The sequence below is a fragment of the Callithrix jacchus genome, chromosome 8 (assembly GCF_049354715.1).
Source record: "Callithrix jacchus isolate 240 chromosome 8, calJac240_pri, whole genome shotgun sequence".
NCBI classification, from domain to species: domain Eukaryota; kingdom Metazoa; phylum Chordata; class Mammalia; order Primates; family Cebidae; genus Callithrix; species Callithrix jacchus.
Window position 1 is genome coordinate 129,470,869 of NC_133509.1, and position 18,340 is coordinate 129,489,208.

Genomic DNA, 18,340 nt, shown 5'->3' on the forward strand with positions numbered 1-18,340 from the left:
CAACCCATTGCCTCCGCCTGGACCTGCGTGACAGGGCACTGAACTTCAGTCTCATTTCAGCCACGATTTCTGTAGGATTCTGTGTAACTTAAACATACATACTGGCCAGGCACAGTGGCTCACACCCATAATCCCAGCACTTTGTGAGGCTGAGGCAGGAGGATCCCTTGAGGCCAGGATTTCTAGACCAGCCTGGGCAACACAATGACACCCTGTCTCTACAAAGAATAAAAATTGAAAAATTAACCAGTCATAGTGATGTGTGCCTGTGGTCCCAGCTACTCAGAAGGCTGAGGCGGCAAGATACCTGGAGTCCAGGAGTCGGAGACTTCAGTGAGCAATGAGCAATGATTGTCCCACTATACTCCAGCCTGGGTGACAAAGTGGGACCCCCCTTCTCTCTCTCACATATATATGTGTGTGTATGTGTGTGCATGTATGTATGTGTGTGTGTATATATATACATGTATATATATATACACAGAGAGATAAAAAGATATGTATATATATACACAAACATATATATACAGTGTGTGTTTGTGTGTGTGTGTGTGGATTCAATTCTGAAACTTGGAGTCCAAAAGTTATTTAAGGAAGATGGAATAAACAGTTCTTGGTCATCTTAGTGCCACACAGTCAACAGATATGTCAGTCCACTCACAACAGACAAACTAAAAGTTCTGTGCTTGTAGGGTCTACATTCCATATGATTTCATTTCATCTTGATTACCACACTGTCAGGGAAATATTCCCTTGCATGTTAGACGCTAGGAGATTAAGCTGTAGAGATTTCCCACGATGCATTTGAAGTGAGTCAGTCGGTGAGTCACACACATCCGTGATTCGAGCTAGGTCAGCTCAAGTTAGAGCTAGAACCCCTCCATGGGTCTGGTGGCCTCCAAACACACCCTCTAGCCTGTCAGGGGCTGTTACGGATGGGGACTGTGACCACAAGGAATCAAGAGGAAGGATTCTTTTTTTTTGAGAAAGAGTGTCCCTCTGTTGCCCAGGCTGGAATGCACTGGTTTGATCTCGGCTCACTGCAACCCCGGCGTCCTGGGTTCAAGCGACTCTCCTGCCTCAGCCTCCTGAGGAGCTGGCATTACAGGAGTGTACAATAATGCCCAGCTAATTTTCTTTTGTGTGTGTGATTTTAGTAGAGACAGCGTTTTCCCATGTTGGCCAAGATGGTCATAAACTCCTGACCTCAGGTGATCTGCCCACCTCAGCCTCCCAAAGTGCTGGGATTACTAGCACAAGCCACCACTGCCAGCCAAGATTGTTTTTTCAGTGTGATGGGCTAAAGAAAGACCCCGGACTAGCTAGGAGAGAGGCCCAAGGAGACCTGAAGGCCAGGGAGGAGGGAAAACCAGTTGTTAGCAAGAACCAGTCAGAGGCTCAGCGGGACACAGACCAAGGCTGAGGAGGTCCCCACAAAGAAGCAGAGCCTAGGACCAGGGGTTCCTCACAACACCTGTGCTCCCTGAAAGCTCCCTTCCCACCCCCTCTCTAGGCTCAAATCTGGGATGGAGGGGCCCTGACACAAATCCCTACTCTCTGAGGTTGGTGAGAATGGCCACCCAAAATGCAAGCTGTATACAGAAAAATAGAGTCCTGTATTTTTCAAATATATTTAGGATGGTATATGAACACTCACATCACACAGACACACCAGAGACACCAAAGAAAAGTGCCTTAGAAATATACCAAAATGTGGCTGGGTGTGGTGGCTCATGCCTGTAATCCCAGCCAGCACTATGGGAGGCGGAGGCAGGTAGATCACAAGTTCAGGAGTTTGAGACCACCCTGGCCAACACGGTGAAACGCCATCTCTACTAAAAATACAAAAACTAGCCAGACGTTGTGGCGCTGATTTTAGTCCCAGCAACTCAGGAGACTGAGGCAGGAGAATCGTTTGAACCTGGGAAGCAGAGATTACAGTGAGCTAAGATCATGCCATTGCACTCCAGCCTGGGCATCAGAGAAAGACTCCATCTCAAAACAAAAATAAAAAGAAATACACCAGATGTTAGCTGGGGCCTTCTTCGGGTAGTAAAGTGCTGGGGGATATTTTGCAAAGTTCTCCTTTATATTTTCTGATATTTTCCAAGTTCTTCAATGAGTATTTAATAAACAGATTAAAACTTAACACAAAAGTGTCGTTTGTGTGTTTCTTTTATCTTTTAAGGAAGAGATTAGAGCTATTCCCATCACCAGGTTATTTGAGTGGATGTAACACGTCCATGTTACCAGAAATGATCATCTGGCCATTTCCAGTTTGAGAACAGAAGACTTTGTTGTCCTGGCCAGTGTTTCCCAGCAGGGGGAGGACTTCTTTGCTGGAATAAATAAGCCTTGGCATTCATGAGAATCAACCACTCCAGACAGACGGCTTTGGAATCACCAGCGACATCCAGCTCCCTGAGGCAGGTAATCCATGGTGCTTTTCATCCTGAGAGCAGAGAAATCCGTTCTTCTGAGTGTTCTAAATGGCAGCCTGGAGCGTTCGGTGTGTGTGGTGAGCAGATGCCAGGAGGAGGTGTGCCCAGGGCACTGGGTGGGGGCCAGGGGACTGTTGTGATTCCCTGTGCCTTCTTAAGAGGCGTCCTCTCTAGGTGTGAGTTTTCATACCTGCAAAGGGCGGAGGTGTCCTGGGGCCTCTGTGGTCATTTCTGCCTTGGTACTTATGGATTCTGATTCGAGTCAGCTGTGCACATTCAGCTGTGCATCGTCAGCTGTGCATTTGACCCTTGGGGGAAGAGGTGCTGTCCCTTTGCCTGGCGCAGGGTGCAGCTCTCAGAACATGTGGCAGATGTGATTGCTGCAGTGGGTTTCTGTGAGCATCGGCCGCAGGCCCCACCGTGATTTGAGGGTCTCCATGGGGCTGCCTCGGGGGCTCCACTTCCCCACGAGTCCCCCTGGCCAAGCCCACAGATGGGCTATGCCTCTGTCCACACACTGAAGAGACAAACTGCTGGGAAACAGCCAGTCCTCCAACTTGCCCAAGCAGGAACACAAGGCTTTGCCCCCAAAATAATTCCGTAGACAAATATTGTCTAACATTTTCCAAGAGAAATGGTTGCATCAGCCTGAGAGTAAACAGTTGAAGCAAACAAGCGGTCTCTGTCCCAGGGCTTGACTAAGGCATTTCCACTGGCCTCCCCTCCTTCCTTCCTTCCTTCCTTCCCCTCATTCTTCCCCTCTTCCTCTGCTCCTCTCTACCCCTCTCCCCTCCCCTGCTTCCACTCCTCTTTCTTCCCCTCTCCTCTCCATGGCACCCAAGCTGCCCCTTTTCTCTTCTGAATTCTGGGACTGAGTGGGCAGAGGCTGAAGGTAAATAGTCTTCTTTGCTGCAGTCACTGGCCTGGAACTCAGCGCTTCCAGGGTCTCTTGAGCAGTTGCTCATGCCTCTTCTCTGGCTTGCAGATTCGGGCAAGAGGTAGTATGGGTTCAGTCACCTGCTTGTCATTACACAGCAATCAAAAGTGGCCAAAACAAAATCCCAGTCTCAGTCTGGGAGACCCCAAAGCCCACGCTGCCTTCTCCCCACTAGGAGGCCTTCCAGGCTTACGGTGGAAACAGGGACCACGTGGCGACCTAGCCGGGGCGGAAAAGAACATTCACCTTTCTTTGGCCTTGATGCCAACCATTATCAGGGCCGTCTAGGCTCCAGACACTACCAGGAGCCCTCATTTCCCTGGAGGCCCACGGGAGCCGCACCACGTGTCACCGAGAGGCTGGGAGCATCACTGTGGCCTCTGACTGTGGCCAGGGCTCCTTCATCCCTGTGTTCCTCTTTAGCGGCAGTTGGGGAATAGGGGAAGGGAGCCCCTGCTTTCTAATGCCCTAGGATAGGATCTGCTCACCAAGAGGGAGGAGAGGAGTGGGCATTCTGATCGCACTGAACCTCGGACCCCCATCAGCTTCAAGACCCAGGAGCCAGGCAAACCTGGCTGCCCACTGGGCTCCTCCACCTGTTTGCCCTGTGACCTGCGGCAGCCCCTCCACCGCTCTGTGCCCAAGTTTTCCACTGAAAAAAATGGAAACAATTATGGCACTTACCCCAAAGGGTGACAGGAAGCAGAGTGATGTATCGGGGCCCAGGAGAGCACCTACCTGAGGGAGGCTGCAAAGCCAGGAAGAGGCAGCAGAACAGGGACCAGGACACAGGCCGGGGGGTGGGAGGGTGCCCGGGGCGGGGGGTGGTCAGGGCTCCATCCGGCCCTCTGAGACCTAACGGATCTTTGCTTTGCAGAGTTAACAATGGAGAGAATGTTACCTCTCCTGGCTCTGGGGCTCTTGGTGGCTGGATTCTGCCCTGCTGTCCTCTCCCACCCTAAGAGCACACTTGACGAGCAGAATTCGACTCAGAAGGAGCAAGACCAGGGGACACATGTGGACTTCAGATTAGCCTCCACCAACGTGGACTTCGCCTTCAGCCTGTACAAGCAGTTGGCCCTGAATACCCCTGATAAGAATGTCATCTTCTCCCCACTGAGCATCTCTACTGCCTTGGCCTTCCTGTCCCTGGGGGCCCGTAATTCCACCCTGACGGAGCTTCTCAAAGGCCTCAAGTTCAACCTCGCAGAGACTTCCGAGGCAGAAATTCACCAGAGCTTCCAGCACCTCCTGAGCACCCTCAACCAGTCCAGTGATGAGCTGCAGCTCAATATGGGAAACGCCATGTTCGTCAAAGAGCAGCTCAATCTGCTGGACAGGTTCACGGAGGACGCCAGGAGCCTGTATGGCGCTGAGGCCTTCGCCACTGACTTTCAGGACTCAGAGGCAGCTAAGAAGCTCATCAATGACTACGTGGAGAGGGGAACCCAGGGGAAAATCAGGGATCTGATCAAGGACCTTGACCAGCAGACAATGATGGTCCTGGTGAATTACATCTTCTTTAAAGGTGAGTGCCCAGGTTGGGGTTCAGAAGGGGTGGATGTTTAGTTCTGAGCCCCAGGGCTATTTCTGACCTGGCTCAGCAATGGTGTTATTAAGGAAACTTAATAACACTGTAGAGGAGAGTGCCCACGGCTTGGGGGCATCGTGGGCACCAAAGCCCTGCCCTGCCCATAGGCATCTCCTTCTCCTATTGGGGTTTACCAAATTACAGTTTGTCCTTCCAACACAGCAGCCTATCAGTGGACCTCATCAGCTTTTGGTCTGACTCAGTGTAGTGCTTTTCACTCTGATTTAAACTTGTCCAGCAAACAGAAGGAAGGAGCTCTCCCTTGAAACCACTCCAGGGCCCGCAGGGACTACAGCTCCCTTTTTGCAGGGTCACTGCTGGACTGGGCCAGGAAAGCCCTCTGTCTGGATGCACCTGGGGCTTCTGCCCTCCACATGGGCAAGAAACACTGTCCAGCCAGCGGCCTCTGTCTCTGGAGGTGGCCACGTGGGGCTGGGGCCATCCTCACAGGGGAAGCCAACCCCCGAGGAGCCTGGCCCCTCCCAAGCTTCTACCATTCTGCTCTCCTATAATCTTCTGTAATTATATTTTAAAATGTGTCATTGACACATAAATGAGGGCAGAAATGGCATTGTTCCCCTCTGGGAAGAGCCTCAAGGGAAGACGGTATCCAAGACATGACCCTTGCCAGATTCTAACTGGTCCAGTGCCCAATCCCATTGATAGACACTCAACCAATGCAAACCTCAGCCTGCAACCTCCCAAGGGGCAGAGTGCAAGCAGGTAGCTTCTGCCTCCTGGAGCCTGCAATCCAGATGGGGAGAAGAAAGCATAGGGACACAAAGAGTGCCCACCTGTCAGACAGCGGAAAGTGCTTAGGAGACATGCACTGCTTGGAGCAGAGTCCTGCTTGCGGGTTGAGTCCTGGGCAAGCCCCTTCCACTCCCAGTCCTGGGTCTTCATCTGTAAAGAAAGGCGTGGATCCGGATCTCCGGCTGGGACTGCTCCGGGCCTGAGCTGCCATTTGTGCTTTGGATTTTCTGTGTTCTCTCCTGCCACGGAGCCCTATGCTAGGACTCTCTGCCCTCCAGGGACGCAGTAGTCAGCCCAGCTTTCCCCTCCCCACCTGCCACTAACAATGGGAAACAGGCAGGTGGGAAACAGGTGGGCAGTGGAGGTGGCCCCAGGTCTCCAGCCTCCCCTGAAGCTCCCACACCTGTCACTGTTCAGTGCTCTGGTCCTCCCGTAGTGGAGACCTGCAGGTCCCCGGCCCTTCCTCTGTTGACTCTACTCACCCTCCAGGTGCCCATTTTGCTCCTTCCCCCAGCTCAGAACCCTGGAGTGCTTGTTCCATCCCTTTCTGCTCTTCCTGTTCCACTGCACCCACTGGACCCACGAGCATGCAAGGATTGAGTCACCCAATGATGTTAGGACTATGTATTTGACTGAAAGTAAGGGGTTGGGTGGCATCCAGCCAGGGACAGAAGATGGGAATTCAAGAAAGGAAGGTTTCCCCTAGAAAACTGTTTTATTCATTTCTCTTAAATCCTGATAAAATTAGAAGGGAAGGCCATTAGAGCAGAGGGAAGTTGAGTCAAACAGAGATCAGATCCTAAAGACACTAGTCTAGCCAGACATTCTGGTCCCCAGTTGAATAGTTGGGGATGTCAGAAGATGGTAAGGAGGCAGACTTGGAAAACCTGATGACTGGCAGACAGAAATGGGGGGAGATGGGGACAGATGTGAGAACATTTAAAGGCCTGTAGAGCCTGGGTGGTGATTTCATCCCTCAAACCTGTCCCTCTCTTGGTTCTGGCATACAAGGCAGCAGTCAGGGTTCCCAGAGGCAGCCAGTCTTCCTAATAGGAACCCATGCTGGAGACTGGCCAGCAAAAGGCCCCAAAAGAGTCTGGTGCCCTGGGTAATATGGGGAGGCACTCCATGGCACTGCACTCACAGAGGCCACAGAAGCACCTGAATTGTTGCTGAAGTTGGTGACGGGGACACCTGTTCAACTGAAATAACTCCTACTCTGAGATGGGTGCTCTGAGGTGTCTTTAAAATTAGGTTTGTCCTGGGTCATTCCATGTTGGGAGGCTGCAGGGATCGGAGAACGTGAGGTGGTCTGCCAGGAGGGGGAAGGACAGATGGACTGTGATTTTGGTCCTAGAAAGCCCAAAGAGAAAGTCCAAAGGCAGAGAAGAGTCTAGAAGGAAAATGATGGCACAAGTGAATGTAGGGCCACCCAGAAGCTGGCTCTAGTTGCAATTACCAAAAGAAAAAGCACAATAAAGAAAGAAAGGGAAGAAGCTCCCCTTTACTGAGCACTACTCAAACCACCCACTTACATGCAATACCTCATTTAATCCTCCCGGCAGCTCTGAAAGGTGATGGTGGGGTTGCCATTAGTCAGTGAGGAGACATGAAGTGCAGAAAACAAATAAGTAAACATTCAACGTTGACCTGGGCCCATCTGAAAATCCCTTTTTCTTCCTCATATTAACCCCTAAAGTTAACCTATGACTTTATAAGCACCTCCCAAAACCAAGAATGGAGGTGAAAGATTGTGGAGCCCAAAACCCAGAGAAAGGAAGGACAAACTTTTTCTATAAAGGACCCTGTAGTATTTAGGCTGTGTGGTCCACAGGAGGTCTCTTTGCAGATTTGTCTTTTCGTTTTCCTCCTCTGCTTCTTCTTCACCTTCTTCTCCTTCTTCATTTTTTTACAACCTTTGAAAAATGCAAGCACCATCCTTAGCTTTAGGTACATATAGAAATAGGCTATGTATTGTATGGGCTAACAGGTTACTGTTTCCCGACCCCTGCTTTAGAGGAGGAAAATAATTGTACCCAACTAAATGCATGCATATAATGGGCCTATGTCATGATTCCCAAAGAATGAGTTTCATGGAATTTTCTACACTTTCAAGATTTTACTCCATTCTTCTCTTGCCTGCATAGTTTCTGATGAGAAGTCTGCTGTCATGTTTATCCTTATTCCTTTTTAGATAAGGTGGAGTTTTCCACTCTGTCCCTAATTCTACCTCTTGCAAGATGTTCTCTTTCTCTTTACTGTGGTAAATAGGCCTTTAGTGAGAGGAGCTATGTCAGTCTGGCTAGGAGTCAGCCTCCATTGCATGTTTGTGATAGCTAGAGGTGCCAGAGGCAGTTTCGTGGAATTTTACCTTTGCAACGCTGAGAGTTTAGACAGCCTCAGAGTCAGAGCCTCACAAATGAATCCTCACCCAGACAGACATGGAATCCAGGGCAAGTCTTAGCTGGATGCTCATGGTCTGTAAAGGTGGACATGAGTTATATACAAGCTGAAGAGCAGCTCATGGCTTTTCTGTTTTCTAATACCCCCACCCCTAAGTTGTCACAAGTGCCCCTAGGCTTTTATTCCCATGGTCATCTCCTGGCTCTGAGTTCTGTCTTCCACTAAAGTCTCCCTGTTCCTCCCCTCCCTCACATTGATGAGCATCTCTTCTGTCTGCCCTCACCACCTCACATACAGAACCTGGTCTCTTTCCTACTCTTTCCACCCAAAGCCCTCCCAAAAGCCACTGCTGTACGTTCACATCCCTGGAATACCAGTGACTAACAATTGCTCACAAGGGGTTTTTCCTCTTAAGGAACCAAGGCTGAGCCATTTCTCCTCGGGCTACAGCCTCCCACGTGCTGTCATGCCTCTTTCCCTCACTTTCCCTAAACCTTCTCTTTCTCTTGCACTCCTTATTCCCAGCTTCCTATTGATTTCTCATTTAGCAGAAAGAACCAGGTCTTTCTTTCATGCCCTTTCCCAATCTAAGCCTGCTGGGCTCTCCCTCACCCCCAATAACTTTTTTATTTGCCAAGCTATTTCTCTCAATGAAGGCAAGGCTGCTCCTGTGAGGGACTCTCAGTGTCTGTCGGACTGAGCACTTCCACTGCTGGAGAAGCAGGGTCAAGGCAGAATGACCCTTGCACTAACACATTCTTCAAATGCTTGCTCCACCTTCAGCCAAGTGGAAGACTCCCTTTGACCCCCGTGATACTTTTGAGTCAAGGTTCTACTTTAGCAAGAGGAAGAGGGTGAAGGTGCTCATGATGAGCTTGGAGGACCTGGCTACACCTTACCTCCGGGACGAGGAGCTGTCCTGCACCGTGCTGGAGCTGCGGTACACAGGCAATGCCAGCGCACTCTTCATCCTCCCCGATCGAGACAAGATAGAGGAAGTGGAAGCCATGCTGCTCCCGGAGACCCTGAAGCGGTGGAGAGACTCAATGAAGATCAGGTGATTCTTCCTGTCCCCCTGAGACTCCACATCTCTCCACCTTAAGGTCTTCCTAGTGTCCAGGGACAAGGGCATGGTGATGTGGTGATGGGAGAACTCGCATAGGGACAGGTGGAATTGTCACTTACTTTTCTCTGTGCTGCCTGCATGGCTATGAGCCTGATTTCTTTTTTCCTTCTTTAAGATGATGACATCAGACAGAACAAGGGGCCGAGGCTTCCTCTGACTCCAGCTTGTTCTAAGTCATAAGAAATCTTCCACACACCCCCAAATACTCATGCATGGCTCCTCCTGATCTCAGTCTCTTGAAGGAACAGAGAAACAGAAGGAGTTGTGATCATTTGGGGGCTGCAGTGAGATGGGCTCTGAGAATCAGCTCTGCACTGCTAACCCAATATATGTATTCATTCACTCAGCATTGAGCACCTACTGTGTGTCAGACACTAAATTGTCCCAACAGTAAATCAGCAAATAAAACACAAGATTCCCGGCCAGGCGCGGTGGCTCAAGCCTGTAATCCCAGCACTTTGGGAGGCCGAGGCGGGTGGATCACGAGGTCAAGAGATCGAGACCAACCTGGTCAACATGATGAAACCCCATCTCTACTAAAAATACAAAAAATTAGCTGGGCATGGTGGTGCGTGCCTGTAATCCCAGCTACTCAGGAGGCTGAGGCAGGAGAATTGCCTGAACCCAGGAGGTGGAGGTTGCGGTGAACCGAGATCGCGCCATTGCCCTCCAGCCTGGGTAACAAGAGCGAAACTCCGTCTCAAAAAAAAAAAAAAAAAAAAAAAAAAAAAAACAAGATTCCCTTCCCTCCTGGAGCTTACTTTGCAATTGGAGAGAGGAGAGGCAATAAATATTACAAATAAGTTATTTGATATTTTAGAAGGCAGAAAATTGAGTCAGAGGATAGAAATGGAGTAGAGGGGAATGAAAGAAGCAGGAAAACTGAACCTTGTGTTAGTTTGTGATTTTAAATAAAATGGCCATTAGGTGATGCTTGAGCATCCATATAACAGAGGGGAGGGGTGGAGTCATGTTGGTATGTTAGGGAAAAGCATTCCTGGCAGAGGGAACAGCCAGTGCAAACCCTCTAGGTAGAACTGAGCTTGATAAGTTCAAGGAAGAGCGAGGACAGAGTGGCTGGAGCAGAGTGAGTGCGGAAAGAGTTGAGAGAGGTGAGGAGCCCCCAAAGGGGTGGAGCAGCTTGTGTAGAAACATGTAGCGCCCTGAAAAACCTTGCCCTTCCTCCTCTCTGTGAAGTGCAGAGCCATCAGGAGGGTTAGAGGAGGGGTGCGATCTGAGTGTTGTTTTAAAAGACTAACCGTGGCTGCTGAGAGAATAGACAGTAGAGCAGGTGTGGAGTCGGGGACACTCACAGGAACCAGGCACAGACATGAGGTGGGAGCCCATGGCGGCTGGGACCCAGGAGGGAGCCGTGCGTGTGAGGAGTGGTTGAGTTCTGGATAAATCTGAGGGTGGAGGAACAGGCTGGGAACATGGATTTGAGCTGACTGATTTCATGGGGACACAGTGAGGCAGAGCAGTAGTTCCAGGCCACCCTGTAATAGTTATGTCCACCCTGCAGGGGGCCCAGGGAGCAGGTGTGGGCAGCCGTGTGGGGCGGGCAGGGAGGAGCACCAGCCTTGGATTCAGACCATGGTGGCTGGTGTGACCTGGAGCAGGTCGCTGCTCTTCTCTGGAGCTCAGCTACCTGCTGAATAGAGAGGAGGGTCCTTGCCCGCTGCCCTTGTTCTCATTGGGTGGTTATGAGAGTCCTGTGAGGTGTTGTATGTGGAAGCCATAATAAAGCACCAAGGGCGAGGCAGCTGCTTCAACACTAACCTGAGGCTGCAGCTCCTGCCCCAGCCACTGTCCAGAGGGCTGGACGCCTCTCGGGCCTGCCTGATACTCCACCCCTCCTCACTCTGGATCCCAGGTGATGCCAGGACCTGGGGTCCTACCCCACCCATCCATTCACTCCCAGACTCCTTCCTGCTTTAGCACCAAACAGTCACCAGGGAGCAGGAGCTCAGCAAATAGTTTTGAATGAAAAGATTTCACCAAACACTTTTGATTCCCCAAATGCTGAGGAAATGTGTCCACACACTCCTGGCCCACAGAGGATGCTCAATAGGTACTTGTTGAACGAAGGATGAAATGAACAGACAGACACATGAATGAAAGAATAAAAATAGAAATAGAACACCTTCCTCCTCCATGGGACTCAGAGTTTAGTGGAAGACACAGCCTCCTGTATAACGGTAAGACCAGGCAGACAGGGACAGACATCCTGAGGGGGCTATAAACCAAGGGACGGGGAGCTGGCAGGTGGGAGGTGTAACCATGCCCTATGCCAGCCTGTACCTGACTCAGGGGGCAGTGCCCCCAGGGAGGCAAGATGGGAACGTCCAATTGATTGTTCCAGGATTCCTGAACTCTCCCAATACAATCAGACTCCTCAGAGGCCCCCAGACCTTTGTGACTTGCCTTTGGCTCCTTGCCCACCTCATCCCCTACTAACCTTCTTTTTGCCACACTGAGGTCACCCTCCAGCCTGTGGAGCAACTCCTCCTGCTCCCACCTTCCTCCAGGTTCTTCCATCTGCTTTCTGCCCACCTCTTCACCTAGCTAGCTTCTTTCCCACCTTGGGACTTGGCCTCAACACCACCTCCTACAGGAAGCCTTCCTGGTGCCCGTGAAGCAGGCTGTCATGCAGCCAGTGCATCTGGCCCGGCCTGGGCTCTCCACACACTCAGGGGTTCCTGCTGGTATGAAGGGGCTTCAACTCCATTCCAGGCTGCAGGAAAAGGCCAGGATCAGGCTCGGGGCCCTGCCTGGAGCCTTTCACACTTGCAGATGGGAATGAATAATTAATAAAAAGAAGAGCAAAGACAGAAGTTAAGAAATTGAGGAACAGAGGATTTATTTCTAATCAGAAGAGAGTGATCGTAGAAAAAAACAAGGAAGACCATGTGGCCAGGTGGGAGGCAGGTGGGCACTTATCAGCAGAGCTTCGGATATATTTTTTTCTCATTTTCTAGATGGATAGATGAGCTCTACCTGCCAAAGTTTTCCATCTCAGGGGACTACAACGTGGAACACATACTTCCCCAGCTAGGCATCAATGAGGTCTTCACCAGCAAGGCTGACCTGTCAGGGATCACAGGGGCCAGAAACCTGCAGGTCTCCCAGGTGAGTCTTTAGACTTCAGTCAGTTCATCTCCGTATCTGAACTTGAATGGTGAAGGCCAGGTGTGCGTTTGGGCACTCTTGAACTTGTGTCAATGCAGGCGCACTTCTCATTATGCACTCACCCTGCTTGGGACACCGCAAGCCAAGAAGAGCTCGGTTACAGCCCAGCTCCTCCTGCCGTGCTGGAGACTGGTCCTCAGCAACATGATTGTGTGTATTTCTCAGATGGAAAGACATAGTTGTGTAGTTTATTCAGATGGAATAGACATGTTGACAGGCTTGGAATCTGAGAGCCATGGACATCATTCCACACTGCACCATTTACTACGCATGGGGGCAAACAGTAAAAGTCCTCTGTCCCAAGCCTTTCCATCTGTAGAATGGTGGTGACAGTCCGTGGCTGGTGTGCAGTGCCCAGCTGGGAAAGTCCTCTGTCCCCAGCTTTTTCATCTGTAAACGGTGGTAACAGTCCGTGGCTGGTATGCAGTGCCCGGCTGGGAAAGTCCTCTGTCCCCAGCTTTTTCATCTGTGAACGGTGGTGACAGTCCATGGCTGGTGTGCAGCGCCCGGCTGGGAAAGTTCTCTGTCCCTAGCTCTTTCATCTGTGAACGGTGGTGACAGTTCGTGGCTGGTGTGCAGCGCCCGGCTGGGAAAGTCCTCTGTCCCCAGCTCTTTCATCTGTGAACGGTGGTGACAGTCCGTGGCTGGTGTGCAGGGCCCAGCTGGGGAGTTAATACCAGCAGGGAATAACAATGACTGTCCGGCAACTGTGATGAAAACATGCTCAGAGCACGAGAGAGGACGATTTGGGACACTCAGCCTGTGTTACTAAAAGCAGAGGCGCCAAGGCAGGGTGACCATGCAGCCCTCTGCTCCTGTCTGGCCTGAGTGCTCACACAGAGCACTGGGTTGAGTCTGCACCTCCACCTTCCAAGGAGCAAAGTGGAGGGGTGTGTATCCAGGAACAGCCCCGTACGACCCAGGAATGTAAGACGGTGAAAAGTGCTTGAAAGCCCCAAGGATGTTTAAGCCGGAGCAGGAGACATGCTGAAAGCCATGCTGGCCTGGCGAGGCGGTTTCTGCAGCAGCTGTTGGTGGTCAAGGGCTGCCGGGACCTTGCTCGGAAGGAACATGCCTCACATTGCTCCTGCTCTTCCTCCCAACAGTAGAGGGTGTTCTGGGGGCAACATAGACACTCAGACAGAAAGGGATGCATATGAGATGCTCCATTCTTTACCTTGAAGGCTCTGGGCAGATCACACACCGCACCTGCGTCTCCATCTGCACCTCTAGGCATCAGGACTGTGCAAGTCTCGTTGGCAGGGGAGTTGGGAGGGGCACACGTTCCACAGCACAGAGACAGGCCAGTGCTGGGTGCTCAGTGCACTTTAGGCCCCCTAGCGGCACACAGGCAGGTTGCTGACCTCCTGCCCTTCTGTGTCTACCTTGAGTAATGCTTCTGTCCCCACAGGTGGTCCACAAGGCTGTGCTTGATGTGTCTGAGGAGGGCACAGAAGCATCTGCTGCCACAGGAGTCCAAATCACCCTCTTATCCGCAAAGATGGGCCCGAAGACCATTGTGCGTTTCAACATGCCCTTCCTGGTGATCGTCGCCCGAACAGACACCCCGAGCATCCTCTTCATGAGCAAAGTCACCAATCCCAAACAAGCCTAGAGCTTGCCATTGAGCAGTGGGGCTCCCATTAAGGAGCCGGGAATGGAAGCTGGATGCTTGAGTCTCTGGGCACAACCTGATCCCAGGCACCGAGCTGCCGGGGCATGTCGAGCTGCCAGGGCATGTCTGGCCCTGTGTGCTCACCCTCGGAAGGTGACAGTCACCGCGTGTGGAGCGCCCTCGTGCACAGAGTGCAACGAACTCTTTGTTTGGGAGGGTCCTGGGCCTCCTGACAGCAATAAACAATTTCCTTGGACACGCTGCTTGTGCCTTTCCATGCTGATTGCTGGGCTCTGTGCTCCTGAGGCTACTTGTGTCCCAAAGCCAAACCCTTTGACCTCCCACGCCGGCTCAGTTCCACCCCAGGATCTGGGCTCCTTCTGCCTTCAGCTGCAGCAGCCTGCCCAGGTCCACCCGAGCTTGTGGCCAAGCTCACCTGGACCTCAGGCCCAAGGCTGGGAGGGGACCCTGCTGCTCTAAGGCCAAGTCCTGCCTGCTGGGCCTCAGGGTGCCCACTTTTAGTCTCCCTCTTTCCACCCCCAGGGCCCAGTCTCCACCTGGCTCTTGCCAGAGCCCCTGGCCCTGACCACATCTGGACATCCCCCAGGCCCCTCGCTCCTGCAGCTGGGCAGGGCTTTATCATGGGTTGCCCCCCTTCTGCCCTTTAGCACCCCCAATTTAGGGGGAGTAGCTACTTTCTGGGTTTCCAGACTGAGCCCCCCAACTGCCTCACCAGTTCCTAGCTCTCACTCTGTGAATGACCTCCCTCAACAACCAGAATGCAGGGCTGAGGGCAAACGAGCCATCAGCGCACAACTGCAGTAAGAGCAATCATGTAGTCAGGCATTTAACTGAGGCTCTCAGGTACCTCGCAATCTCTGTTACAAAGGCAATAATGATAACGTTGACAACAACTGAATACCTGAGGATTTTATGCCAGTCAATCTGCTAGGATCTGTCCCTGAAATAACCTATTGAATCCTCCTGCTGACTGGATGAGATAAATCCTGTCAGTAGTCCCATTTTATAGATGAGAAAACTGAGGCACAGAGAGGCTTAGTCATTTTGCCAAAGCCACATAGCTAGTAATTATTCCCAGTAGAATGTTATCCCAGCCCTCCTGACACCAGAGGCACACTCTAACCACAAAGTGATTTCTGACGGAGTTGCCTTCATGGAATGTACAACCTGATGGCAAATAGATGGTGAGACACATCTGTGGAAGATGAGGGAGAGCACTAAACTCATTCTGGGAAGTCAGGGAAGGCTTCTTGGAGGAAGTGGCTTCTCTAAGATCAGAGAAAGCGAACGTGGTAAAGCCAAGAGAGAGGACAGTGCTTCAGACAGGAGAAAGAGCAATAGCCGTCAAGAAACTAAAGGAAGTTGGGTGGCTCTGGGGCAGAGGGCAGCGAAGCTGAGGGGCTGCAGAGAGGGACAGGCCATGACAGGGCTGCTGGACTGCAGAGGGGCGGGCCACTGCAAGGATTCCCAAGTGGTTCCTTAGAGCCACAGGGAGCTCTAAGAGAGTCTCTACTGATATGGTAGAACTGGCTGAACTCTGAACTGGGACCCCTGCTACCGGAGAAGGGCAAATGGGTAATCGCCAACCTAACCAAAGCTGAAGAAGGGCAAACACGCCCAGTGCCCCAGGAAGAAGGAGGTGTGGGTACTGGCACTTCCCTGCAAGCCTGCCACAGCATGGAGAAGATGGAGGAGTTTGTGTACAAGGTCTGGGAGGGACAGATGTCAGAGGGTCATCCCATATTGTCATGGGAACCTTGTGGGGAAGGGGTCGCTTTACCAGCCAGAAACCTCTGTGGTCAGCAGCACCTAATGCCTGAGTATTGCTTGTGTCTGCTGGGCTCCTTCCTCCAAACCAGCCAGCAGGCCGCACTCAGCTCACACTACCAGCCCGGATTCCACACCTGCCAAGGGTGAGCCAGGAGAGCAGCGGTGGGGGGTGTGAGTGAGTGAGCGCAGGGTCTGGCCACAGCGCACATCCAGGCATGCTGGCTGCTGGGGTGGGGCGAGCAGTTCTAGGCACTGGCACAGGTGCTGGCTCCATGTAGAGCTGTGGCTGGATCAGATGCACCACACGTGGCTTCTGCTGTGGGCACCCACATTTGGACAAGAGGAACACGGTGGCACCCAGAAGATTGGAGACACCAGGAACCAGAGAGCCTCAAAGAGGGTGTCACAGCCCCACAGCCCTGGCCTGGGGAGCCCCTAGGTCTGGACTCCCCAAAAGGCAGCAGTTCTTCTCTCCATCTTGTTGCCCACACCATGGTGAGCAGTGGGACGCGTCTCAGCTCTGTTTGTGTTACAGCTGTTTCAGTCCGGCCATTCGGTGGGTCCCGAGCTCTCATCCTGTGTCCAGGAAGAATGAGGTAGACAGACGAATAGAGGGTGAGCATGGCCGAGAGGAGCTTCATTGAGTAACAGAACGGCTCTCGGGAGACCTGCAGTGGGGACCTGCTTTCCACAGGCAGGTTGTCCTGGCGTCTGTTAGAGTCTGGCTGAATCTGGGAATTTTATAGGCTCAGAAGGGAGGAACTGCGTGCTAATTTGTCCATGGGTGTTCACTGGCAGGCCCAGAAAAAGCATCGTGTTCTCACTTTGGGCCACAGGGCCCACCCAGAACTAGCAGCCTCATCCCCAGGCTTCAGGCTGTCCTTTGCTTGAAAGTGGGGATTAACTGGGGAGCCACCGCTTTCAACCCAGAAACCTGTCTGCCTCTTGCCATTAACATGCTGTTCACAGCACCCAGGCTGTTTGTATTGAGCGGCCTCCAGGCCCACTGCGAGCCACCCTCAGCACCCCCTTGGCCTCCCTCCCATGCTCATGAAAGCCCAAAGTACAGAGGGTGCTGAGGCGAGAGGGAGCTGGCATGTCAACACTGCCCTGAGCATGCACACACCCAGCTGGCTTGTGGCAGCACCTGGACTCGGCCACAACTTTGCTCCACCCTAGAGTGGACACCAGAAACCAGAGCAGACATTTAAAACCTGTTAGGGCAAGGGGCTTCCTGGGTCCACAAGAGCACAGAGATGCCTGAGTCTGGAGCTGAGGCTGGGCGGCTGCAGCTGCACCTGAACGCATGGGGCTCGAGCAATTCAGTAGGGGACGTTCTTGGGACACGCAGCCCTGGATGTGCATCCCCCACTGCAGCTGGCATCCCCACAGTGGCAGCTACATACAGGCTGCTGCCACCGTCAATATGACATGCCCCCTAACTGGCTGAAGGACAATGACTGTCTGCTATATGGCCATAGCCAACCCATGCCCTCCTTCTGGTTCTGCTTCAAGAGCATCTTCTACATCCATACAGAAACCAGCAATATCTGGGCCCATCTGCTTGGCTTTGTGCTGTTTCTCTTTCTGGGACTCTTGACCATGCTCAGACCAAATATGTACTTCATGGATCCTCTACAAGAGAAGGTGTTTGGGGATATTCTTTCTGGGTGCAGGGCTCTGACTCAGCTTCTCCTGGCTCATCCACACCATCTACTGTTATTCAAAGAAAGTCTCTCAGACCTTTCCAAACTGGACTATGCAGGGATTGCTCCACTGATTATAAGGAGCTTCTTTCCCTGGCTCTGTTCCTCCTCCTACTGCTCCCCACAGCCTCAGCCCATCTATCTCTCCATCGTCTGTGTCCTGGGCATCTCTGCCATCCTCGTGGCATAGTGGGACTTGTTTTCCATTTCTAAGCACCCGCAGCAAGGGCAAGGGTGTTGCTGGGACTTGGCTTGAGTGGTGGTGTGCTCACCACGAACTTCACTATCGCTGAGTGAGGACTTTGCCAAGGTCACCACAGTGGGCCAGATGGGCTGGTTCTTCCTCGTGACTGTCACGTACGTCACCAGAGCTGGCCTTTATGCTGCTTGGATTCCTGAACACTTCTTTCCCGGAGAATTTGATATATGGTTCCAGTCTCAGCCTATTTCCCATGTCCTCATGGTGACAGTGGCCTTTGTCCACTTCTGTGAGGTCTCCAACCTTCAGGAATTCTGTCACAGCCGAGAAGGTGGCTGCACTGATGACTCCCTTCTCTGAACCTTCCCATTTCAGGGATGGAGGAGGAACCTCTCAAGTGCTTTTACATTATTTTTGTATCTTTTGAGACAGAGTCTCACTGTCACCCAGGCTGGAGTGCAGTGGTGCCATCTCAGCTCACTGCAACCTCCACCTCCTGGGTTCAAGCAATTCTCCTGCCTCAGCATCATGAATAGCGGAGACTACAGGTGTGTGCCTATTTTTTGTATTTTTACTAGAGATGAAGTTT

General features: G+C 52.0%; 1 protein-coding gene and 1 pseudogene across 2 annotated transcripts; both read left to right on the forward strand.

Moving 5' to 3' along the window:
- Positions 1-2,373: 2,373 nt before the first annotated feature.
- LOC100413803 (alpha-1-antichymotrypsin) lies at positions 2,374-14,311 on the forward strand. 2 transcript variants are annotated; one of them, XM_035261385.3, is made up of 5 exons: positions 2,374-2,430; positions 4,256-4,906; positions 8,909-9,182; positions 12,230-12,380; positions 13,852-14,311. In XM_035261385.3, the coding sequence occupies exons 2-5, from the start codon at positions 4,264-4,266 to the stop codon at positions 14,053-14,055; spliced, it is 1,272 nt and encodes a 423-aa protein (XP_035117276.3). In that variant the 5' UTR covers positions 2,374-2,430; positions 4,256-4,263; the 3' UTR covers positions 14,056-14,311. The 2 variants fall into 2 exon arrangements, with proteins under 2 accessions (XP_035117276.3, XP_035117277.3); XM_035261386.3 differs by having other exon boundaries at positions 2,374-2,426.
- Positions 14,160-18,111, forward strand: LOC144577240 (adiponectin receptor protein 1 pseudogene; annotated as a pseudogene).
- The last annotated feature ends 229 nt before the right edge of the window (positions 18,112-18,340 follow it).